Here is a 27,909-nt window from a genome sequence, read left to right as displayed (position 1 = left end):
TGATAGATCATTTCCGTTTTCGTATACAATGATATTATATCATTGAATTAAAATTTAAATCATCCATAACTGTGACCCGCTCGATACCTATAATGTAGAAATGTACAGTAACAGTGAACCGCGGTAACTAATTACTTATCTTTTTATTTTTATTTTTTTATATAGTATTAAAGGTTCTTTATATTTTTGCTAACTATCCTAACATTTTTGTCCCTAAACGTTGGTATTGAATATTGATACAGAGTGAAACCGTGATTACTATTTCATGATTTTTAAATTTAATTATTTACATAAGACTTAATATTTTAATAATAAAATGTTTATGAAGTATATTTCTATATGTGTCCTACATGAATGAATAATTTTACAAGCTATACAATTTATAATGTATTAATGCTTGGTTAAAGAATAATGATATTGCATATGTTTTTTAAAGAACGTAAAAATATAAATAATTCTTATTTCCTAGTATATTATATTACAAGCGGTTTAAGTTACAAAATAGCAACTAATGCCACTGCAGCGCAATTCTTTTATTGCGTGATACATTTTTGGATGTTTTTAGAAGTGGAGCTTCTCTTTGCTCCAGAGTCTAGATAATATATTTATTCTTAGTTCTTGTCATGATCATAGATATTTTATTTAAATTCTAATATAAAGTATAATTATCGTATACATTGTAAATAAATATAAAATACTTAAGTATCTAAAGTAGGTACTTGACACTTTCTCAGTGTCTATTTGGGAACTTAACCATCACCACACTTTAGCTGTGAGACAATTTATTGTCTTAGAACAACCCTCTTGTAGTCTCGCGACGCCACTGCTGCAGCTAGTAATCACTAACCACTCAGATTCAGGGTACCCTCTATTGGCTCTATTCACTATTCGTACAATAATAATAATGTAATTGTGTTGTGTGAGCGGGCGCTGGTATGCCAGATGTGCACAATAATAACCCATTCTTACCGTAAACCTTATTCCACTCGGACGGGGCATCCGGCAGCACTGCAACCATTTATCACTTCCATTGACCCGCAGCTGCTCGGTGTAGTGCGTGCGTGAGCGCCAGGCAGCGGCTGTATTATAGTCGTCATAGTGAGTGCGTGCGCGCGCGCGATTCTCCCTTTTCTCAATCAGTAGTAGTCATTCTGAATGCTGATAATCTGATTCAGTGTCGGTCGAACGACTTGGCAAACGGTTGTTCGTCGTACTTGCGAGGTTGGTCCCGGGCAGCGCGCGTTCGAACACGGTTATAATAATAATATTGTCCCATTCTCTTGTGTTTTTTGTATAATCGCACGTATTTTTTTTTATCTTCGTCAACGTTGTTGTTATTATTATTATTGCCTTTTGTTTTACTGTCCGTCGATCCTTATCATACGCATAAGTGTCCCACTGCCGAAACAAAACAATAATTATTCTTCGATTATAAAATATATTATAATAAATAATTTAAAACGTGTACGTTGGCGAGTGTACAATACATAATATTTTACGGGATATTACGTAGCTAACCGTGTCGGTAGATCCGCTGGCTTTCTGGTCGTCGTCGTCGATTATCTCACAACGTAAATGAGAACGAAACCCGCAGTGCGCCGGAATTCGTGGACTAACCGTCACTGACGTACTGTTATGGCTGTGGTCGGCCCGAGCCGACACTCCAGGGTGTCAATGTCACTGATGCAGGGCTCGACGAACGGTCCAGTTGGCAACCACCAGCAGGCCAGCGCTTCGCAACAGTTTTTCCACGCTCAACAGCAGTCCCACCATGCCGCGCAATCGGCCACTGCACATCCGGTGGACTATAAGCCTGACAGACCGATTGGATATGGCGCCTTTGGAGTCGTCTGGTAAGTTTACCTTCAATTATGTCTTTCCTATGGAGCGCAATGGTATTGCTTCTACCTTGTGCAATGAGTTTGCTCATCAACCACACTCAGGCTTTTGACATACCCCTTTATTGTGTTATAAAATATCATTAGGTAAGTGTGTTAAATATACTTATCACACTCATTGAAACTATCTGCTGATAGATACCTACAAGTATACCCCTGCTTTAAAACGCTACCCACTTGTCAGACATAGTAGATTGTGTTGTACAGAATATCCCTTCATTCCCAAAATAAGTGACATAATTTGTGCTACTCAATCCCCCAATATATATTTATGTTACTGTTATTACTTTACTATTGTTTCTTATGAACTATTCAAGATGAGATTTCATATAATTTAATAGATGTACTTACTGAATGTCTTATATTTTGATACCTAATTCACTATGGTAAACCAAAAATACCAAGGCAAAATATTTATATTCATCTTCATAGATACATACACAATAAGTATAATCCTTATAGGTACTTCAAGTAAAACATACTGATATTATCGTACTTGAACATGAGTTCTGTAGGCTTAACTATTATTTTAATAATAACTGATAAGTGATATTGTGATCACATTGTTACCATTATTAGTTCCATAATATGTTACCAATAAAAAACTTTACGATATGTCATATACTCATATATTATTATATTATTATAAAGTAGTATATTATTCAAAATGAGGATAAATTGAAATTAAAGTTCATATTTTAATAATTTAAGTTGACAAACAATATCTAATATAACCCATAGGTAGTGATATGTATTGACATAATTCTCAATCCTTGCATTAATATCTTTATAAATTATACCAATCAAAATTATTGTTTTTATAATTAATTATTTTTATTATTATAGAAAAATAAACTCAGAAAACTATAAGATTTATTATTACCTTTTACCTACACCTATTATTAAATATTTTATAACAAGTGAAAACAATAAAATACAATCTTGGGAAAAAGATATCTAATTTGTATTTCATAACATTAGATACTTAAGGAATACATTTTTTTTCTGAGAATTATTATAATTACATATAAATATTCATAAATAAAGATGTACAAAATACATAACATGTACATACATATTATATTTATAAATAAACATAGAATTAAAATTAAAATGTGAATAGGTTGTATGATATTATTTAGTTATCTTAAATAGTTAATTTTAAGTTCTAAAACTAAATATTTTATTTTATTATATCATTGTGATTTTAGTTTTTCTATTCAATAATGCTTTTAGTAAAAACAATAATTTAATAGGTATATTAATACCTAGAAATATTTATTTTGAAAATTTACTGTATGTAGGTAGCTACCTACTAATATCATAATATTATGTTAATTTTTATTATTTAAACTTAATATTATCTTAAATTGTGTTTTATATATACCTTTTTTTAATTTATTCGTCTAAGAATTAATTTTGTAATATTTTAATTTTTTTTCTTTTATAGTTTTATCACTTTAGAAAAACCCTTGGACAAACCTATTATAAAAACATTTTTACTGTAAAACATTTAAACACTGTTTATCATGTATTAGGTTTATTTTTAAAATACCTACAAATACTGTATATTTGCTATTTATTATTCAATATTAATTGGTAAATTTATAGTTACATAAAAATCTTTCTCATTATTTCTAACTACCTTTTGTCTAAGTGCAAAGATAAAAATTACAAGGAAAACTCAGTTTTATGATTAATGTAATAAACTAATAACTTATTATGTATTACTCTGTACTCATTAAACATATTAATTTAAATGGAAGACTTTATTTACTATAAAATTATGAATTTTGATTTGTTGATGGTGTCATCAATAAGAATTTGTTTGTTTGTTTATTTTATTAATACAATATAGACACACAATAGTATTGCATATATTTTTATGTATATAGTAAAGTATGCAGTGTTTTTAGGATTTTAAATTTACAAATTACAATTATTACATTTAAAGCAAGATACTACTTATCTTAAGGCTGTTGTGCCCCCCCATACTTTTTGTGGTTTTAGACCAATAAATGAAAGATTACTTAATATATTTCCCGATTTCCAATTACTGTAATAAATATACATTTACATTTATTAGTCTATAACTTAGATTTCATAGAAAAATATTTTCTGATTTTTAATTAAAAAGCCTTAAACTCAAAATTATTTTAAAACAATTTATTAAATAGACAAAAATACATTTTTTTCACTTATGCATACTTATATCAAATTGGTTAAATGTATAGGGAAAATAATTTTCCTATAATGAATTATTTATATTTTTAATTCTTGGCTTTTAACTGTGTGTTAATTATGTACATTTTACACATTGTGGTAGATGAAAACAGTCAAAATAAATAATTTTGAAATAATAGTAACTATTGTTAATATTTCTATGAAATTTTATGAGTGATTGCGGCTTTAATATAGGTTATATTTTTTCAATATGATTACTAATTAATATTTAACATTATAAATCAATTTTTTTTTTATAATTTTTATGCTAATTAAAAATAGTTATAATATTATAAGTCTGATAAATAATCAGTATTTCTCCTGAAATATAATGACTGTGTTTTTAAATTTTGTATAATTTTGGTACTGTTTTTAATGTAAAAGGCTGTGTAAAAATATTACTAATAAATTATACACAAACTCAAAAATTTTGGAACAATACCCGTATAAGTAATTATAATTTATTTAACATTTAACTATATTTAATTTATTTTATTATATTACAAATACATAATAAAATATCACATATCTATTTTAATAGATAATATATTATAATATGAATAATAAATATGTTATATAACATCAAAAGAATAATAAAATTGATTCGGGGAAAGTCTGTAATTGGGAGGCTCCTGTTCTATGTTCTTAAAATTAGGTCAATGGTGGGGAATGTTACAAGGGGCAAATACTCAACCATATTTTAGATTTTATTTGTATTTACTTTTAAATAAATACATACAAGAAAGAAATAATTAAAGCATTTTTTAACTATTTTTAAATAGGTATGTTTAATTTAAATTACAATATTATTGTAATGACAAATTTGAGTTTAAAATAATTATATTATATATATTATAAGGTATACATAGAAAAGTAAAATTATAATATTGACACAAACTATTGATGTATTATTACTAGTATTTCATGTTTCTTATCTATACTATTAATAATGTAAAAGGGTCAAGAATTTTTGATAACATAATATGAATGTACCTAATGTAATTTTAATAGTTTTTTGACCTAAAAATTAAAAATATGAACTACACTCTTTACTGTTGGTAATATTTAAATTATTTTTCTACCTTTTCTTTTAGTTTGAGAACATTTTTATAAGAATATCATTTCCAAGTCACGTATGATTTATAAAATAACTGACCATGATATAGTTGAAGGTTACATAATTTTAACACTATCGGATATTTAAAAAAATCAACTAAACAATTGATTTGTAAAACAATATGGTCTTCAAAACTGTACACATTTTTCAGTAATGTATTCTAAGGAATTTAATTTTTTTTATCATTTATCATTTAAATTTCCTTTGAATTAATATTTAAAAAAATAAATACTCTCTTATCATTATTTATTGGCTGTTTAAAAATTGTAATTACTTAATCCATTTAAGATCCACATAAATCCTTAATTTATATTCAACAATATTGCAATATGTTATTAGACTCGTGATAGGTGGGCAATTTGATTATTTTATTGAAAACAAAACGTATTTGGTTTTCTTTTAATATTTCATAATTTTATTTATTTAAATTTATTCTTATTTCATGATTATTATTATTAATATTGGTGTGTTTTCTGTTAATAATAATACAAAAGTATTAATAAAGTATTATAAAGAACAAATAAAAATCTTTGTTGTTAGTGTGAGAACGTGCCGAAAAAGTTCAATCCTACAAACGCATTCATAATAGTCTTTTAAGAAATATTGATAATAAGTAGGTTTCTTATTATGTTGTTCTAATAGACCTATTAATTTAATTGTTAATATACAAAATAATTTCTATGATTATGATAATATAGTATTCACTATAGAAAGTTTGGCTATTTCAGTATACGAGTAATATATTTCTTATAATATTCTTTATTGTTACATTTTTCTACAATATATAGAACCAACCGGAAAAAATGTTGGTACGTTGTTCGAATTCGAGATGAAAATTGTAAAAATTCAAGGCGAACTGGGAAGCCAGATGTGGGCACATATTGTCTGTTTGAGGGATCAAACCTGTTTTTTTGTCGTGGTGTTTAGTTGTTTGAAGACTGATTTGGAAGGACTATACAGGACTAACAGGGCTGCCTGTTGTATGCTTGTGGAGTAGCAGGTGTCATAGCCTATAGCTATGCAACCTTAACATCTGTGCACGGCAGAAAAATACCAACCAGTTATTGGATACGTCTGGACCCTTTTCAGCAGGTATACCTACTCTCAGCTGCTTCGGGATAAAGTTCCCCGATAATACTACTATTCTACCTATACATCATATTATGTGGCATTACCTAATGTGCACTGTGTGTGTGCCTTCTTTGTTAACTGAAAATAAATAATACGTTTGTAAGCTAAAATGTTCAAAAATCTTTCTTATGATTTACGTGTATCGTGTATGTATTATATTCTGTAAAATATATTATAATCATTGTCAAGTATTTTTTAATTGGCTTTGTACGATAAAGCTATTTGTTTTTGTATCTCTCCCAGTAGCTTATTTTTTTGGTATTTTATTAATTTATTATTATGTAATCATTGTAATCACTTTACAATGTTTTTATTGCGGACTTCTATAAAATGATACTTATTCTTCCTTTAAACGTTATTTGCTGTTGGTTCTATGTTCAATGTTTCTTTTGTTCTCACAAAATTAAGGCACATAAGAAAGAGACTATTTATACGATATTGTTTTATTGTAATAATTATTACTAACAAGTGCCCTTATAGTTTATTATTGCATAATGGTTTGTATTGCTATATTTGCTTTTACATATAATATACACTTATATTTAATCTGTACATATTAGACTAAGTCACCTACCGGTGAGGCCTCTGTCGTAACTTTTAAGGTTGCCCTGGTTTTCGTATCGGTATAAACTATAAATGTATAATCAACGAACCAAAACCTATTCGGACTGGAGCGCCCCATTTAGACGTTACGCTTCGACTGTACCTACATTTAAATGTAAATGTTGTAATTCCTGTTATCCACATTTATTTAATACTTATTGAAAATATAATAAATTAATATTACTATAATAGTAGGAAAACTTTCTGTAAGATAACATGTTATTTTACCTTAATATGTATTATTGAGTGTCTGATAATATTCTTTATCTTATATTCTCGACTTGTATCATCTTCTAATATAGGTACATTTAAAGTTTTAATTTTATTAAAATAGTATATGATTAATAATAAAACGTTGTAATATAATTATATTGATGTGGATTATCATAGTTTTGACAAAATGCTTTGTTTTCGCATTGGAGCAAGTATAGATACTTTCTAAAAATGTATTAAATGCAAGTGATGAAACCTAATAAAAATCAACAAATAACACCGTGTCGTTCTAAAATCAATAAATAATAATTTTTAAATTAATTTAATGTTTTCAGTTTTAGACTATTTATTATTATTGGTTGACATATTATATAATACTCCTTAATGACAGAATAGTAGTTATGATTAAATATATTTCTCTTTCTCTCTCTTCTAAATAACGTTGATGAATGTAAAACAACTAATATAGTGATATACATTATTAATATTCAAAAATAATATGTTTGACTATAGTACAGCTATTATTTAGAACACAATAACAAATTTATACATAATTTAATGCAAAAGTCTTAGCATCCAATAAACTTAAGTGTGATAAATGTTAATGCTGAACTTTGACTAACACCATCGTATCTCGGAATAGTTAGACGACTGAAAACATTGGAAATTCGAAATTTTTTGTAAATATATTTGCTTATTCACAGGCCACGTCGTGTAATATAACTTCATGTGGACCACAAAGTATATTATACGTATTTTAAAAAAAATTCGAATTTCGAACAAACTATCCTTTGTGCATGAATACCTTTTATCATTTTATAGATTACACACAATATAATATTGTCGTGGGTCAATGTTAACATTATCATGCCACTGCGTGTACACAAGGATACGCACAACGTGTGGTGAACATATACTATTTATATTTATATATTATACAACTGTGCTGTTAAGTTGATCAAACCATATTTAATTTAGTGATCCATTCGAGTAGTTTGTGTGCTATATACGCATATAATATATAGTGGGGCGGACGACGGGTACAACAACTGAGTCAGTCGTCGCTGCTGCTACTTTAAATGAATCGATATTTACGCCGCTCGCATTCCATATAGGCCTCGGTGTGCTGCATGTACACCGTCGTTTAGAAGCCAACTGTACCCAACAATGTTCTGTGTTAGAATGGCGTGCATATACTATAGAATGTGCGTTTGTGTGTAGAAGGGTCATTGTTCACGGGGTATTTTTTAATGATTATTACTATTATGTAAAAAATAATAATAATAACCTAACCGTATAATACGAGTATATAGTTATGTGTATGTATAATAAACAAAAAACCTGAGGAGAGAAAGACAACCCACTAGAGAATTCGACTGCGGTACTCTTCTGCAGTATATGCGCATGCGTATACCGTTATACACGGCACAACACTAATTTCCCACGAAGAAAACCGTCGTGTGACCAGACGCGCGTTTCAAATAAACAGTTTCGACCTCCTCCCTCTATACTCGTACTCTGAACGTCTTATACTCATATCTTATGATATTATATATTAGGTACCTACAAGAATTTATTACTCGCTCTCGTTATACAAACTTGGGTTGAAAAACCTATTCAGTCAATAAAAGACGATTATTAATACGTGAATGAACTAGAACTCTTGTGACGCGCGACGACGCAGCACTTTACAATTTTTTTATTATTAATAGTTATATTTTATTATATGTTCTTGTGATGCACATGTGTTATTTTTATTGTTTGATTTCGTGTGTACTACGGGGAAGCCGTGTATTATTAAGTATTCATATATAAATATATATATTATATGTGTGTGCTTAGTTGTGGTTGAGAATATCTAACCGATGCTGCTGGTGGTCGACTGCTGTATATAAGATTGCAAGCTGCTGTTGTGTCAGCCACCTGCTGGATCATAGCCGGCAGTAGTCAAACTTGGCACAGGTGTCGTTTATACTAAAGTAGTATGTACCTAATCTTGAAGCGCGCTGCGACTAAGTGTAAAAAGTATATAAAAACAAAAATACAAAAAATAACAGCTATCGAAGTGTTTTTATATAAGAGTTTAATTCGGATATATCAGTACATAAATAATTAATAACAATTATGTATTGACTCGTATATACGGTTGCGTGGATGAGGAGTGAGACAATAGTGAAGGAACCGCGGCGAGAGAAGTAGGAGATACACATCTTTATCGGATCAAATAATATGTGCGGTCTGTAAACCGTGGTATGTGCCTGGTAGCACTCGTATAGTCGTATAGAAGTTATTAAATGAATATGTCCTTGAAACTTACAGCATATAATACACGCTCATATACGGCGGTACTGACCAAAAAGAAATAAATAGAAAGAAAACCAAATGATATAAAATTATAAACGATAATTATGACAGCGGCGGTGTAAGTTATGTAATAATAGTTAATACGGAGTTCAAATAGCATATAATGTTACCTATATAGATTGCAGGTACTTTAATAATTAGACTAGTGTACAAAAAAATATATTTTAGGAACACGGTTCTATACAGTGTAAAATATAGGATAGGTCGACACGACGATTGCCAACGAACGGTATTCGGTCGGAAAACGCGTTGTCGTCTTCAATCGGGATGTAACGTGGTCTTTGTTCCACTTGGTGTTTTGATATGAAACGAAAGCATAACAATGAAACCTCTATACGGTCTCTACGCTTTCTTTTTCCCATCAACTGTGAACTGAAGCAGTAGCATTAACAGTCAAATATCTCTTGTACATATAATAATAATCAAATAACTGTGAAAATGTTATTAAAAAAGTTGTACCTACTGTGGTTAAAAAAATATATGCAGGTTCATAATACTTTATATATACATAATAAGCATAAGTGGAAGGAAAAATATACTCGCAACACTATCATTTTTTTTTTGCATTCATTATTTTGCAATTGTCCGAATTTTTAAATGACCAATAGTACCTTATTCTCTCTTATATATATATTATAGTTTAGGCAGATAGCTTATAATATTGTTTTTTTTCGGTTTTCAGGCAATATTTTGTAATCTTTCCGTATGGTGTGTTACTTCAAAATAATTACAAAAACGATATAGGAACCAAATGTTTTTTTAAACCGGTCTCCAAAATCCAGGTGTATTTTATAGCATGTATTCACATGTAGATACTATATTTACAATATATCATTGTATCTGTAAATTTGACCAATATTTGTGTTTAATAAGTTATATTTGAAGTGTAGAATATACATATTAGGTATCGGAAAATAGAATTATTTTATATTATATGTTAAGTTGGTTATCATCATCATGTTGATAAACTTTATAGACGTCATATATCGGTACAATATATGATCGAAAAGCGACCCTGACCTAAGGGGAAACCGATTCATATGCGCCAAAAGTGTTTTTTCTATACAGCTCTACGCTGTTTCCGTAGACTTTTGCGTCTTTGCCAAACATAATTTCTTATTCATTATCATATTGTAAGAATAGAATATTAGTCAACTTTTAACAAGGCCATATAGATTCAATGAACATTGTATTTAATCAGCATAATTATTGTTATCTGTATTATACTTATATAGCTATACGAGTATGTATATGTAGAAACGGTGTTCTTAGCATTATTTAGGAATTTAAAATTTACCTTTACAAAAGTTTAATATTATAATAATAGCGTGTTTTAATTGTATTTGCAGGGCTGTTACAGATCCACGAGACGGACGAAGAGTTGCGTTGAAGAAGCTTCCAAATGTTTTTCAATCTCTAGTCTCCTCGAAACGAGTGTTTAGAGAATTAAAAATGTTATGCAATTTTAAACACGAAAATGTAAGTTTTTTTAAAAGCTATTATATTTATTCTTAATGCTAATAAATAGTATGAATTTGTTTTACTCTTATATAGGTATTGTCCGCCCTTGACATTCTGCAACCGCCTCATTTGGATTTCTTTCAAGAAATGTATCCTTTTTATTATGTTATAATCGACCACAGGTAGGCCAAGCCATTTATAGGCAATCCGGAAAAATGTGTTATATTTTCCGTAATAACCAACACAGTGTGTTTGTGCCTGCGCGCGCGATGAAGTGATGGATAATTCGATGACATTAAATTGTAGAGTGGCATAGGACCGTGCATTCCTATCGAGCTAATACGCATTAGTCACCCGGTTTATAACAATGTTACCTACCTCGCCATTATAAACCAGTATTTCCTGTCTCTTCTTTGTTTCTCATAGGTCTTTAGTAATAGCGGGTTTATTCGCCCTAGACTGGGCGGCTGTTTAACGCGGTTGTACATATTCATATTCACTATTTGGATAAAATATATATTGTTTATAACTTGTAAAGAGTTTAAGAGTACTTAGAGAAAATTGTTGTAGGTGCACATTGGCGCACGCGCATGTGTGTAATAATTCGTATAATATACAATATGAAGGTACATTGTATTTTTTTTTTATATTTTCAAAATACATAGGAATCTTGTTTTGTCTCTAGGTACTATTGTGCGTGCTTGTAATTGTAGACATCACGTATACAGTGGTTATGGTTTCATTTTAGTGCATATACCTCTGAGATTAGTGTTGTGTGTACTATGATACTAAGAACGACAAATGATTATATAGGTCCTAGGTAGTGAATTATGTATATGTATGATGATAGCACAATATTTTTAACATACAATTGATTAACTCTGATGACTGATTTTCTGATTTTCCTTCAAATTTTGTTGTAAGCTAATATTATGACAGCAAAGAAGACTGCGTCCATGTATATTGTATTGAATTATGAATACAAAAAAGGTGCATAGGCATAGTAATAATCGCAAAAATAAACAAGTAAAAAGTCATCTGTTTATCTAAATAGTTAAACTATACATTTTTATATTAACCGTGGTAACCATTTTCTATATCTGCTATTGTCGTAACAGTTTTTAGATTTAAATTAGAAAAAATTTATATTTAAATCGTACAACTATGAATACAATAAGTTTAAAGAGAATAAATAGTGTTGTATATTGATATACTTGCATTAAATTTCCAGAATAATACGTCGTTTATAAACTGTAGAATAATTCGTAAACGTTTACACTAGGCTATAGTGCTATACCCTTTTTGGCGTTTGATATATGAATTTGGGTGTGATGTTTGGAAAAATCTCTGCGTTTACGTTACATCCTGCGAAAAAAAGGTAACAATAGTGATCAGTAGACCATTTGAAAATGTGAGGGTGAAGGTCGTTCAACTCTCCGTGTTTTCCCGTCGGTCGCCCTTCATGTAAGTTATACGTTATTCCCCTTTACAATTTTTTTTTTTTTTTTATTTTGTTGTTGACGGTTACTTTTTTGAGTTAAAACCAGTTGAGCTGGCTGCGGGATACGCGTGTATAATATAATATTCAGTACTACATATTGAATGCGGGCTTTATTTGAGTAATACAGTAACAGCCCTCGTTTGTGTGAACTCATTTTCCCATAATCATCTGCTCCAATCAATAATATTAAAGTTGCATATAAAGAGAGAGGGGAGAATGGGGGAGATATTACAATATATTGTGCTCAGGTTTTAGTTATCTTGTTTGAACGTGTTATAGATACTTAGATCTTGTTAGATTGTTTTTTAAAAAGTACACATTTTGTATGTAGGTATCTTTGTTACTGCTTTAAAAAAAATATTTTCTCGTCTTACTTGATTCATTTAAATAAAAACTAATGAGGAGGGAATTATTATGCATAAATATTTACTTTAATTCCATCTCAAAAAATCTATAATTGGAAACTCAATTATTATTTCGTTTTGTTAAATAAATACATTTAAGTATATTTACGTTTTGCTTTAAAAAAATCATTCAAACATCTAAAATATCTGTAACAAATCAAATTTATTTTGGATATTATTTTATTTTCATTGTATTAGTGTTTATAATCTCTTTATCATGTTATTATTTCATTATATATTCATTATTATTATTTGTTTTAAATGAAATAAACCATAATTCATCAATAAAAACCTGTTAATACCTTTATTATTGTTGTTTTAAAATTCATTATGATGTTTTTCATTCTTTACAATTAATCTCTTTATTTTATATATAATAATATAATTATAGTATAGTACTAGCTGTTATTGCATTGCAATTTTTACTATCGTACTACTTGAATGGGATATAAACTGTTTTGCCAAATTTTAATGTATCATACTTTTTTATATATAAAAATAGTTCGTAGCGATATGTCGAGTTATTTGTTCTTTCTTCAGAGTATGGGTTTTCGTGTTTGCGAAAATTATTTAAATATAAATAAATAATAATATTGATTGGATGAACATTTTAGTCAATAAGCAAAACTTGATTGTATCATAAGTAGGTAATTGTTTTTGTGCTCGTTTCGTATTTACTATTGACGTAGACTTATATAATATATATATATGTATTTAGAATAGTAAGTGATATTTTATACATATATAATTTTGATGTGTGGTAGTCGATACGGCGTATTAATAAAAATCGATCGAGGAAAAGTCCGGCGATGCTAACTGATTTTCCCGGAATTTTCTTACTACAGGGCTTTCCAATGATTCTAACTTTAATGATGATGATAACGACAACGACTGTAGTAATGGATAAAAAGAAGCCACCGCACTTTCTCTTCTTTCTATTCGTGAGTAGGAAACAGGAAAATTGCTTTTTCTATTGTATTTTTTTTTTATTATTGACGACTGTCTAATACTCCATTACGCGTTATTACTAAAATATAATATAAGGTATTATAGCTCTCTAGTATCTGTAGTCTACAGTATTCTGCTTGACGTGTATAATATTATTTCTTTGGTGTCTTGTACAGGACACTGCTCACTGCTCAGTGCTGTATGCGGGTACCTGTACTTCCCTATTTATCGTATCCATCTTTGTCTGGGGATGCATTCCAAAAAATCAGTATAAAAAGGGTCTGTTGATATATTATTCTATTTTCCTTTGGGTTCGTGTGTGAATGTATGTTTAAGTGCATTTATTTTATGGTACTTATTTATCCGGGTATAGTTGGTCACGCGTTGGTGTGTGCCTACCTGCTGAGCATATTATTATTATTGTACACACATGTACTCACTTGTACATGTGAGTGTGTATAGGAGGCGCTGACGCCGGAGTTCTATACAGGGGGAAAAACTGGTTCATCGTACAAAGACCCATAGACCCGGGCGAAGACGTTCCGCGCGCGCGTGTGTTCGCGCCGCCGCTACCCCGCACTGTGTCCTGTCCGTTCGGCCTAACGCCGCCGCGCGGTAGTAACACAAAACCGACTGACGACCGCGCGGTACGCGATCGCTGCTGTTGAGACGGCTATCACCCGTCGGTGACCGGCTTGGTCGGTGGTGCGGGGGAGGTGTCGAAATGTTGGTAACCTTGACGGGAAAATTGTTGTTGTATGCGTGTTGCATTGCCGACCGGGTGTAATTGACCTGTGCCGACTCAGTATAGAGTATAAAAAAAAATGTATTTATTATATTTTATAATAATAAAATATATTTTATATTTAATACAATATTATATTGTAAATAACGTATGCGAATGTGTTCACTGTGCAGGTCCATCGCCCTTTTTGCCCACCGTTTTGTGATGTGTTATATTGTCGCGCGCACTACACTTCGTAATATTGGTTCACAAATTAATAACATACGTACTTGTTGACATTTTACAGTAATTGCACGCATGCATGCGTACATATTTTCCTAAGTGCAATTTGCAGCGTTATGTTTTTCGATCATATTTTGTTGAATCATTTTATTTTATTTTGCGCACCATTTATATTTTTCGTCATTCACTCCTTCCCTCCTGGGTAATCTTCATCATTTACTTAATATAACATGGTGCAGTTATGTTTTTACTGCGTATATTGAGGATGGGATCGGCGATTGTTCTGTTTTCCCGAAACTGAAGTTTGACTTTTTTAATAGCGTTTTGTCAAACTATAAAAGAAATAATAATATCGTGTTTTCTAATTTGGGTTACGAAACGAAACTAATTTTGTGAACGGACACGCATTCTGTATTCGCACGTTCACCACGTATACGCGCGAGCTCCGATGCGTTATGTGTATGATGAGCTTGTTCATTGAGCAATGTTCTACATTCGTCGTCTCGGAGAAATGCGCCGCCGACACCGAAAATGATATAAAAGATGTATCGGATTATCTGATTAATAGTAAAACTAGACTATATAATATGCTGTATAAACACATTACTATGGCCTGTTGGCATGTGGAGAATTTAAACGGTATACCCGTACACATAGATTTTGCCTGTGCGTGGGTGTGCGTGTATACATAGGGTAATTAGCTTCTATTAAGAAAACTATTAGGAAGTGGAAGTAAAACTAAATTTGTGTTACAGTAATTGTATTTCTATATCATATTTTTAAGGTTATAATCAAATGTTTATCATATCTTTCAGACCAACGTTAAAACGACCGAAAATCAGAGCACGCTCATAATAAGCGAGATGTATTTTTTTTTCTCGAAAGGAATCATTTCCACACCAATAAACTCCATATTGTTTGTACGTCTTGTCCTAGTTGTCGGATACAATATTATAGTATATAATTTTTAATGCCGTACGACAACATTATGAAACGTTTTTCTTCCGGTCTCAGGTGGTGAGACGAGATACTTGAATCACTTGAGTAGTACTATACGTGACTACTATTTGTGTATTTTTAGGATGTTATTTTTTTCCTCTTATTTGCATTCACAATATATTATAATCAATTCGGTTCAGTGACTCTCTTTGACTTCAAATTGAGAGAACCTTGAACATGGTGGCGGTGGTTTTTCTACAATATCGGTTTCGACCGGCACCCAACTGGACCGTCGTCGGCGCATTCCCGGGAGCGCTCCGCTCCAAGGGCACCTACCGAGGCTTTTCCCTCTCTCAATCTCCGTCAACCGGTCGGTGGTGTTTTCGCTGTCCGCAACCAACAAATCCCCCAAAAACCATCGTGTGTAGTGTATTATAAGGTACATATAATATATATTTATATGCTCGCTTCCACAGCTGTTTCTCCCCTTTGTTAACCGTGTGTATTGATCATTCCCAGCCTCTGACGAATGCGTTTTATAGGTATATGTAATAACAACTGCAGCAGCATCAGCAGCAACTTATATAATATAATACGCGGGTGAAAAGTAGGAGAAAAAAATCGAATCCGTCAGCAGCGGAGCCCTTTTTGCTTTTCCCTAAAGTCCGCGTCCGGTGTGTGTTTGTGTGTGTGACACGTGCGATGACGCGGTATGGCCTTTGCTGCGTGGTTGCTGCTGCTGCAGAAAGGGTGGCAGTGGAAGTATACAGTAAGCCACGTATACCGCCTTTGCCGCCCTTGGTGGGCGCCACCCGCCCGGACCGAGGGGAAAGGACAGTAATTTAAAATCCCATGGTGGTGGTGGTGGGCCGCGGCGTAATGATACGGTCGCCATGGTTACGGCCGAGGCAGATGGCCCGGCGACTCGACCCGAGACCGTCGACGCCCCTGTTTCCTCTCGGTGGCTGTGTCCCGCCCTTCCCGTTCTGCGATGCACCATTCCTCCGTGACGGGTCGTTTGTTGGCGGGGGTGATGGAGTGTGGACTGCCTGAAGGGGATTAATAATTTTGCGAGCCCGGGAGATCGTTAAAAACGCGAGACGGTGTAGCTGTGGTGCTCTTCGTATTTATATTATTATATATTGTGTATCTGTATATAAATTTGTGGCCAGGCACTAAAATATATATTTCGTATTTGTATACTAAAAAATATAAAAGTTAAAAATGCATTCCTCTGTGTAGTATAGAGTGAGCAAAGATTATCGAAACGGTCAAACATATTTTTACTTTCTGCTTCTTATATTATCGTTTCATTAAATAATCATACTTTTGAATTGTTCAGCAAGCAGTTTAATAATATAATCCTTATCACTGGACTCGTGTAACTCGACAAATGTTTTACAAGCCCTCTATAAATTACCTATCCGATCTACGAAGCCCATAATATGGCCAATAACTACCATACGGAAGTGGCGATGAATATGCCGTTGTCTTTGCAGTAGTCCCGGAAATAATGACGATGACTGAGTCAGAGATGTGTCGCCGTCATCGCGCGTTATTAATTATAGCGATTACACATTCAATGTATATTCTTTGTAATTTCATTGTTAATAGTTATATCATTTTTATCCGTTATTATACGAATTTATGAGTACCTTTATAATAATCGATTTCAAACAAATCAGTTCAGGAGCTGTGCAATTAACGTGACTTTAACCGTCAGAAGGTTATTGACTGTTGTTTATCGTGTTATACGTACCTCTACCTACGTAAAATTACGATATTTTTTATTTATCGTGCCTTAATAGTACAATATTTATCATCGTATGTGTGCTATGTATGCATACAATATAATCGTCGCGTTCGCGTTAAAGTTTTATAATCATATATTTACATCACTCTATGTACATAATATATAATCAACGCAATTAGTATGTGAAAGAAAAAAATTATTAACCTATATTTTTTTCTTAATTAAAGAGGTTTTTTAGATTAATTTTAACTTTATATACTATATTATAATACAGTATGATGCTTTGACTGCATTCATGCAACCATGGTAGTGAATTTATTTAATAGTAATTTTATAATTTATTGTATATATATGAATGCAAATTATTATTCAAATTAAAATGTTTACTGATAAATATTTATTTAAAGTAATTTAATGGCTGGCTACTCAATACGATCTTGTTTCTAGTTATTTTTTCAACCGTTATTGTCATGAATTTTGTGTAATTCACTAGATAACTAAACGGCCATTCTCAAAAGGTGTATTTCGAGTTGCGTGTTAAATTAAAAATATTCAGTATGTATATACTTAACGCCACGTTCAAATTCAAGAAGAATTTGAACATATTGTTGTCAGATCCGAGGGTTTTGAAAATTCTAAATAAAATAAAATACGATTATTATTGTATCTTAAGCTCACATTTAAATGCATGGTGTATTTTAACAATCTCAATGATACACATATGTAGATATTTTAACAAAACGAGGTCATCAATCTTGGCTTTGTAATTTTATCCGGTTATGTTCTATAAAAATTTAAATATTTGGTTTATTTTTTCATTTATGCATATGGCGCATTAATATTCGATATTTACAATCTGCAAGTTGATAACGGCCACATGCGCGCTTAAATGACGTCGCTGTCGCCTCCTCTTTCGTGCCCTCGCCTACCTCTCTGCACTCTGCCTACAAGTGCTCTCTTTCTATCTCTCCCCCTTGTATAGTCATCATCGGTGAATCAACTCAAAAATTATTTGAGTGATTTACACAGGTCTTCTCTCTCCGTGTGTCGTTGAAACACAAATAGATTTGGGCAATTAAAATGTGTGTTTGCGTCGTGTACTGCACACATACCACAGAGGCTTGTGTACAGAGAACTCTGGCGGAAATTGAATTATTATAACATGTAGTATGTGCGTCTGTGCATAATTTATATGTATATAATATATTATATACATATGTATAATATATATATATATATATAATATGTATTTGTATGTGTACGGTACGAACTTCAACTCGTATTAACTCTGCGAATATATTATATATAAAATACTCGTCCCGCATACAGTCCCGGGTAAACCGGACGCGACACTTATAGGCAACGACTACCCTTTAAAAAATAATTCTCTGCTGCCGATTATTATTTCGTCCCCACGGCGTCATGTGTACGCTACTCACAAGCGTTGCTTATGTCATCGTTGTATACCATGATAATAATTTTGATCGGATCATTTCGGTGTGCGTACATAAACGTGATTACGTGAAAATATTATAAGTACCTATGTGTTTTAATTTTTAATTGGTCGATTTTTAATACATTTTGTCTACATTTATATGAGTATTTGAAAAATGTCTGTTTGTAAAAATCTAAAGTACTTGCAACTTTGAAGGTATATTCTTATTTATAGATTATGTTTATTTACGATCGGACGCGTCCTTCGGTTTTTTTTCGACAGACCCCTCTCTTGTATATTGTGTTACGTATACATGCATTAAACAGAGAGGGTGAACTGTAGCTGTAGCTCGTGCGCGTTAGTAATCTCGCATTTTTACCCCTCTAAAGGGTGGAGACAGTCGTCATGTGGCGATAGTGTAGCATAGAATACTTGGGTTCTTTGGACTACAGACACCGTCTTGTGAACCTCGTCGTATTTTTTTCCTGCTTCGTGGCTACAATCAGATCGTATTTTTTACCGCACTCATATACAATTTAGATAAACTGTATAGCGGCATATGCCATATATTATATGTATAAATATAAATGTATCTATTTATTCACGCGTAATCGATAACTGCTATTTTGAACGTTTAAGTACGACGTTAGTATTTTCTTTGTACACATACATAATATAGTCTTGTCCATATATTGCGTCACTGTAACTTTAAAATCGATTCAAATGATTGTTGTTTTAAACTAAACATTTAATGCTTATATATATTTATATGCAATAATGGTTCATTGTTTTAAAACGTTCCATGGATTTTAACCCGCTCCCGTTCATTACACTGGATCACCGCCGTCGGCTGATGGCTTTCATATATATCTTTATCCCTCTCTCTTTTTGGTAAGTCGTTAGTATAATACCGTGCGTTCCCCTTGTTTAAAATATTTTAACTCGTCTTGTCCTCCTTCCATTTAATATTACAATATATTATGGCAACCAAATCTGCAACAAACTCTTCGCGCTGTAATTTATTTAATATAAGCTCTAGATGGGCCCTCTATACGGAAATGACCTTTGATAAAGTTTTCATTCGTTAAAACAACACTGTTGTAGCCTAAATGGTTGAATTCTGTGTACATAGAGTAGGAGGGTTAAATGGCACGTGGGAGAAGTAAAATATAGACTATCACGGGTCTATATGCATGTTTTGTAGGAACTGGGATATTTAGGGAGAAAAAACCAATGTAACGGTGTTTATTCGAAGGAAACTGGTTCAGATAATCGTATTTATTCAATAAATTTATGGATTTAATGTTACCATAAAATAACAAAAACTCATAACATTTCTTAAAAGATTGATGTTTTTTTAATTAGTATAAGTGTACGTATAAGCATTTTAAATCTTACCTTTTCATGCTCTACAAAAATATCTATCTGTTAGGATTAAGGTTTACTCCAACTACAGATTACTCTTTACTTAGGTACTAGGTAATTAGACATAATGTTTCTTACTATAAAATGTTATACACCCTTCGTAAGATTTTTTTGTTAAATTTTTTTTTTAATTTTAATGGACTTTGTGTTCTTGATTTTGGTATAATATATTGTTGCCTATTAACCATCATGTTGACATCTATACATAATGTTATTGTACCCAACATTGTGTATACGCATGTAGTCTATTGTATAATATTATATATATATTATATTTATCCATAACCTACACATAAATTAAGTCGCGCTCACATATTATTTACTGCACCGAGAAAGTATTCATTTTAAACTCTTTAAATTGTATAGTTACTGTAAGTATGAATTTAAAATTAACAAGCACACATTAACTAGTTTTTGAAGAATAAAATCACAATGTATTGCGCTACATAATATTACTATTGGTGCCGTACGATCTTTTACGATCTATAGTATTATCTGCTATTTTTTCTCGCGTTTTTCATTGTTATTATTATTTTTAACTCTTTTACTTTATCCTTGAATGTTATATGTTTGGATGAAAATTATTATATTCGTGCTTCGAGGATTTATATTGATTCTCATATTATAGTGTCGACATCATCAAAGTGCGCACTCAAAATACATGATTATTTAAAATAAGAAAGTCCATATTTTATGGAAATATACGGGTTTCTTTGCGTGTTAATTGATTGATATTAAATTATATTATCGTTCTTATTGTTTAAAAGCATTAAGGAATTTTGTTGTTGTTATTTTTTAGTATTTTTCCCTCATGTTTTCCAATTATACATTACCACGTGATCATAAGACTGCATAAATCGACTGTGTACATAGCGAGGTATATAGACATATAGTATATACAAATAATTTATTACTGGCGAACGTTGACAATACTTATCCGTCGTCGCCAAGGATATATACACGTTGCACGCGCGGCAGTTTGTATTGTGTTGCCCCTACTTCATCTAAATTCGAATTTTTAGCAGCTGCAACTCTGGGATTATTGCATTTATATATTATAATATATATATCTTTAATATAAAATAATAATTTTGATTTTGAACGTGATTTTTTTTCTTTTATTACTTTCACCTCGCTTTTCGACTAGCGATCATCATAAACTAAAGCTTGTCTCGGTGCACGATATATATTATAGAGTAATGTTTGTAATATGTATATCATATAAATTATTATAATATATTGTTATTAATTTATAATTCGGTCATTAATTTTATTGCATTGCTTATATTAACGAGTACTCGTACATGGATATTGCACAATAATTATTATTGTTCGACTCATATTAAACAAGTTTATAACAATATAGACTACTCGCGTTGTCGTTATAATATAATACTGTCCCTGGACAATGTATGTTGGTAATACGATCTTGATTAAATACCGACGTTGCGTCGTAGACTTGACACAGCAATCGATTAACCAAATAGCTACGACGCGTTCAATTTTCGTGTTTACTTTAAGTCTTGATGAAAAATGGGGTCGTCACTACGGTATAAAATGGGTATTACAGCTAAATTCCGTTTAACATCACTGTACGTGTACCGTATATACTACGGTCGTCGTCCCCGAGATTGGATACCCACAGTTGAGTAATAACTAATATTGTCGTCGATACTCTTTTTCCCCTCTTTTTATTTTTAAAACGACAAAAAGATCCCTTAAAACACGTGGTGGTGGTGTCGCTCTATAAAAATCTATCCATCATTCTAAAAATACAGTATGTTAAAGTCATCCTATACCTAGCCTTCGCGCTGTATGCAATTTGTTTACATTATAATAGTAAACTAGACGTGGATAACAAGAGTGTTGTCTCGTATGTTTATTATTTTTATAATTTGTAAAAGCATCTCGACACACGAGACGCACATCAATATTTCATCATATATATATCTATTATATCATCGTCATCTTCATTTCCTTGACTTGTAGCATCATCGTAGATACGTGATAACGGAACTAATGCAGAGTGACTTGCACAAAATTATAGTGTCACCGCAGCAGCTGTCACCGGACCATATAAAAGTTTTCCTCTATCAAATCCTCAGGGGTCTCAAGTATCTGCATTCTGCACGAATATTGCACAGAGACATCAAACCAGGAAATCTGCTCGTCAACAGTAATTGTATTCTAAAGGTGCGTATTTATATAGTAATAGTTATACTACAAGTATTATATCATATAATATATGTCTACTTTAATATAATATTATATTGATTCCTGATAGAATAAAAGTGTATTTTTTTCATAATTAAAGATTACATTTTGGTCTACATTTAATAATAATAATAACAATGATTTACATTTCTATTCAGAATACGGTTTATTAATTTCACGCCCGAATTCTACCGCCGCATGCATCACGCAAATCAATGGATGGTTCATTTTTTCCTAACTTAATTAAAAAATATATATATTAAAATACTGTATGTAATAATAATACAAAAACTATTCAAAAATGCACTTTTAATAAAATCTCTTAATTTGCTGAAAAAATTTAAATATTTTTCACCATTAGATATAAAAATCAGTTTTTATCACACTTATAATATTATATATAATTCTGTAACTACGTTATACAGTTTTAAGTTTCTCTTTCTGTCTCGTATTAATCGATTCAGTTTTCTTTTCCTGTTTTTGAAACTATAGTTTAGTCGTGTACGCTTGTATTGTTTCTAGATATTATTATAATGGAGAATATTTTAAAAGCATTTCGATGTACTCGTGATCATAAATCGTCAAAAGCGATCAAAATTCTCCGCAACAGCTAACTACATTACAATATAATTATGTATCATCAAATTTGAGACCACCGAGAACGCCCCGTTGTTTTTGTTAAATTCACGATAAAATGCGTACTTTTTACATCTTTTATTAATTTATCTATTTTGTAGATGATTTTTGTTTTCAACCGCTGCATCATCGTGTTTGTGCAAAAAATTTAAAAAGCCTATTTAAAGACTGTCATTTATATTTATTAATATAATATATAACATGTATAATATAAATACACCATTACAACATATAATAATTTTTATATTTCCTGTGTTTTAAGATATGTGACTTTGGTCTGGCCAGAGTAGAAGAACCGGACGAGACGAAACACATGACTCAAGAAGTGGTGACACAATATTATAGGGCACCGGAAATATTGATGGGAGCCAAACATTACACATCGGCCATAGACGTGTGGAGCGTCGGTTGTATATTTGCCGAACTCGTCACCCGGCGGATACTGTTCCAAGGCCAAGATACAGTTCAACAAGTAAGCCACTTTAATACTCCTAGTTAAGTGCACGTGGGTATAGGAAATATGATAACCATTTTGCTAATTTAGTATACCTATTATTTATAGAATATAATCGCAAAATGTGTGCCTATATCCCGTCACCCGACGTCGTGTGGATGATTATAATATTAAATGTATGCGTACCTACTACCTTATCTAACTTATGTATACACTTATCATTTTTACAGTTGGAGTTGATAACGGACTTGCTCGGTACGCCGACCATGGAAGACATGGCCCACGCGTGTCCGGCCGCTCGTTCCCACATGCTCATACGACGCATGAAGAAACCGTCCATGTCGCTATTGTATTCACTGTCTTCGCTGATGACGCACGAGGCGGTTCACTTGATTTCCCAAATGCTAGTTTTCAATCCGGTAAGTGTTTACATACAGCTTGAGTTAAGCCTTTGTATAGCCTCTTTGCCGTGTGCTGCCATATATTTTAGTTTTTTCTTTATTAATAATTTTGTTTTAACGTTACATATAGGATAAACGGATGTCTGTTATGGATGCGCTGGTCCATCCTTACATAGACGAGGGTCGTCTTAGGTATCACAGCTGCATGTGTAAATGCTGTTTCACGGTACCATTGACGGGTCTGCGGCATTTCTGTATGGACTACGAACCGGTTGCGCCACAGACGTTCGACGACAAATGGGAGAAGAAAATGTCAAACGTACAACAAGTCAAAGGTACGCATGTATATAGTGTAACTTTGTTTATGTAGTTTTCGTCAAGGAAATATTGTTGTGACGGTATCTATAATCGCGTTTTACTAAATTTTTATGTTTTACAGAGGAACTTCACAAGTTTATTGGCGACCAATTGAGCAGTCATCGCGTGCCATTGTGCATAAATCCCCAGTCAGCAGCATTTAAAAGTTTCTCTAGGTAAGGCTGTGAGAAACGTCCAACTCTTCTGAATCACCAAATAAACTACACCTCGACTAACCGGTACATATATATATATATATTGTACCTAATATATATATTATATACACAATGCATATATACATACATTTTAATAATATCTCGGCATAGCACGTACAATTAACTATTATCTTACAAAGTATATACATTTATGTATGCATGTATAGGTATATCGTCATTTCAACATGAAACGTATCCAAATGTACATTTGTGTTATTTCTATTTTTATTTAATATTTTTGACAAAGTTTTTATTTTTTAATCGGTTTGTGAATGTGCACAAACGTGACTGCCGTTTCAATTTTGAATAATGTAGTTGGATATAATAGGTCCTACTTTATTGGTATATGTGAGAAAATACGTTTCATTGTTATTAGTTTACGAATAGATATTTGATAATATTGTACCGTTGCGCAGTAATAGTAACTTCGGCGTTAGCATTTATAATTGTTTGAAAAAAAAATGCTATTTTTAAACATGACGAATTTTACATTGTACATTGTTTTAAAAGCATATCAATGTATGTTGGATTAAACCAAAAATTTGAACAAATTGCAGGTTTTTAAACACCAAATAAATATTATTTGTATTGTTTATTCCGATGAAATAACTTTTCGTAGATATCAATATATCGATCTTATTGCTCTTTTAATAACATTTAAGTATAGTAAAGAAAATAATTTTGGAATATTTGGATGTACTTGTAAAGCACAAAAAAATGTTTTATATATCAATTTATTAGATTTCAAGTCGTATGGTTTCAAAGAATCGACCTATTACCTATATAATATTTGCTTCATTTTTTTTTTTTAACAACTTCATACACATAATACTTAAATAAAACGTCTATAGATACTTTCTCTATTTAAAAAAAATTACAAAAGAATTTCCATAGAAAATTCGTATGACCAAAATAAAAAATATATATTATATACAATTTTCCAGTATATAATTATAATATTAATAGTTAAGAAAAATATTATTTATTGACTAAATGCTTAACTAATAATTTTTCAATTATTAAATAAAAAATATATATTATATACAATTTTCCAGTATATAATTATAATATTAATAGTTAAGAAAAATATTATTTATTGACTAAATGCTTAACTAATAATTTTTCAACAACGAAAAATTTGGCATATATAATTTTAACTCTTATAGTGAAATTGAATACTTAAAATTGTCAACAATATCAATGTAATTCATAACACGAATTTTTCGTTATTTCCGTTTACATTATGTTGATAGTGAAATATATTTCCATGTAATTTTAGGTGATAAATAATAATTATATAAATGTGTGTGTGTATATGTATATTGTGCATGTATTTTGTGATGACATCTGCAGTTCAATATTGTGTTGTTAGACCGAATACGTCGTTATAGTGCGGTATCGATTTGTTTCATTTATTGTCCCCGCCCTCAGAGTTTTTTTAAATGATAACGTCCCCCCCATTACATTATTTGTATGGTTTCCGGACGATATACTGGTGATAGCGTCAATGTATTTTGATAGATAATATAATATTATGTTGTATGACAATATTGTGGTCTACAGTAAAATCTAAAAAATAAAAAATAATGTTATAGCTCTAAGAGATATCCTGCAACCGATATAGGGTTTTCAATTTAAACAATATGCGTTTTATGTAAAAAAAATTATGTCCCTCAATCATGTTTTATTGTATTATTATTACTGTCTAATGGAGTGCAATTAATTAACATACCGCAATAATGCAATAATATATTGTAATAATTGATTTTTTTCGTGTTTCAGTGATGTTTGATCGGAGCAGACTGCCTCAATTCCTTATATTTATATGTATTTACATTGTATATATATATATATATTATATTAACGTGATAACCGGATCTCAAATTGGGCCCCCCGAGACCGAGACTGAATGAATGTAACACAAATGAAATCGAGACAAGAAGATTAAACATAAAAAAAAATTGTACATAGTTCTGAATTTTTATTTCTTTCTTTTTATTATATGTGTGAGCAAAATGCTTGATTTTTACTGATTTAGACGATTGAAAGCTCAGTGTCCCAACTTTTATTTTTTTTATTTTTTTTTTTTTTTTAGTACGCTTATTTTCTTATAATAATTATTATTTTTTAACTTTTTTTTTTTTACCAACGATAAATTTTTTCGATTTTCTCCGATTTTCGATGTTTACCAATATTATATAATAACGCATCTATTTATAAATATGAAAAAAATAAATTATACTTGTTTTTTAAACCTATTCATCCGGTAATGATATTAAAAACATACGCACACGATGAACGTTTTAGGTTTAAAGACATAACATCAGCTTTAAACGGTCATAAAATGTAATGTATCGGAAAGACGTGTATTTTTTATTTTTAATTATGTATAATATATTAACGCGGTAAAAGACGAATACGACAACGCGGTAGTTTGCGTGGAAAATACTTTTTGTAAATAACGTACCTAAGTGATTTTTTTTTCGTAATGTAAATAATTATTTGTACATTTTAAATGTGTATTATAATAATATGTGAATCGCACTTAATTGTCATGTACTTTTTCGCGAACCCGAAAAACGACCACGCTGTATAGTAATAATGTCACTATTTTTGTTCTCCATCCATCTCTGTATTGTTCAATCGACGTAATAAATATTATTTTGTATTCAAAATACGCCTAATAACACACAATGCATACATTTGGAGTGTTAGTTTTATAAGTAATCATCTGTACGGGTCGGACTATAATATAATATATTTTAACAACATTTATATTTTATTATAAAATTTCACAGATTTTTGAAACATGATATTTGTAATAGCTGTGTGAATTATTATTATTATATATATTTTTTTTTGTTAACAAATAGAGCGGGTGATTTATTAAATTTTAATAATATATTTCTGTTTTTGTTTCTTCAACGATATTAGTTGAGTGTATCCTTGTAAACTTGTTTGCAAAAACCATAATATCGTATATAATAGTATAATATAGTATATTATTTATTATATGTACAGTAAAACCACGACTATATTATTACGACGACGCAGTGAATTATACCTATAAAATAAAAAATGTCATTTTTAACCATACTTTTGTAATAAGTGCCGTCTACTTAAGTAGAATTATGCTGTGGTCGTCGTAACAGATTTATATTATACATGCACATTATAATATGTTTTATACACTTTCCCAACGATCGGACATTTTATTTAGTGGCTGTTTTATATGTAACTATTTTTTGTG

The 27,909-nt window shown here is 30.9% G+C and overlaps 1 protein-coding gene across 2 annotated transcripts; it reads left to right on the top strand.

The window, feature by feature from the left end:
• The first annotated feature begins 1,092 nt into the window (after nt 1-1,092).
• LOC132919583 (serine/threonine-protein kinase NLK) lies at nt 1,093-27,563 on the top strand. Of its 2 annotated transcripts, none has more exons than XR_009660656.1 (9): nt 1,093-1,853; nt 10,899-11,028; nt 11,104-11,159; nt 22,383-22,575; nt 23,495-23,704; nt 23,917-24,105; nt 24,218-24,422; nt 24,527-24,683; nt 26,442-27,563. XR_009660656.1 is itself a non-coding variant. In XM_060981293.1 (9 exons), exons 1-9 carry the CDS (start codon nt 1,636-1,638, stop codon nt 26,449-26,451), a joined length of 1,305 nt encoding a protein of 434 aa, XP_060837276.1. In that variant the 5' UTR covers nt 1,093-1,635; the 3' UTR covers nt 26,452-27,563. The 2 variants fall into 2 exon arrangements, 1 of the variants encoding a protein (XP_060837276.1); XM_060981293.1 differs by having other exon boundaries at nt 24,527-24,620.
• Nucleotides 27,564-27,909: the final 346 nt, after the last annotated feature.

Source organism: Rhopalosiphum padi, chromosome 2 (assembly GCF_020882245.1).
Source record: "Rhopalosiphum padi isolate XX-2018 chromosome 2, ASM2088224v1, whole genome shotgun sequence".
NCBI classification, from domain to species: Eukaryota; Metazoa; Arthropoda; class Insecta; order Hemiptera; family Aphididae; genus Rhopalosiphum; species Rhopalosiphum padi.
The sequence above is the reverse complement of the archived record's forward strand: the minus strand, read 5'-3'. Positions and strand labels throughout refer to the sequence as shown.

Coding starts and splice junctions, on each gene's coding strand:
- LOC132919583 (XM_060981293.1), top strand. CDS start 1,636: ATGGCTGTGGTCGGCCCGAGCCGACACTCCAGGGTGTCAATGTCACTG. Junction 11,160..22,382: donor TTGGATTTCTTTCAAGAAAT/GTATCCTTTTTA, acceptor GCATCATCGTAG/ATACGTGATAACGGAACTAA. Junction 24,106..24,217: donor AAATGCTAGTTTTCAATCCG/GTAAGTGTTTAC, acceptor CGTTACATATAG/GATAAACGGATGTCTGTTAT.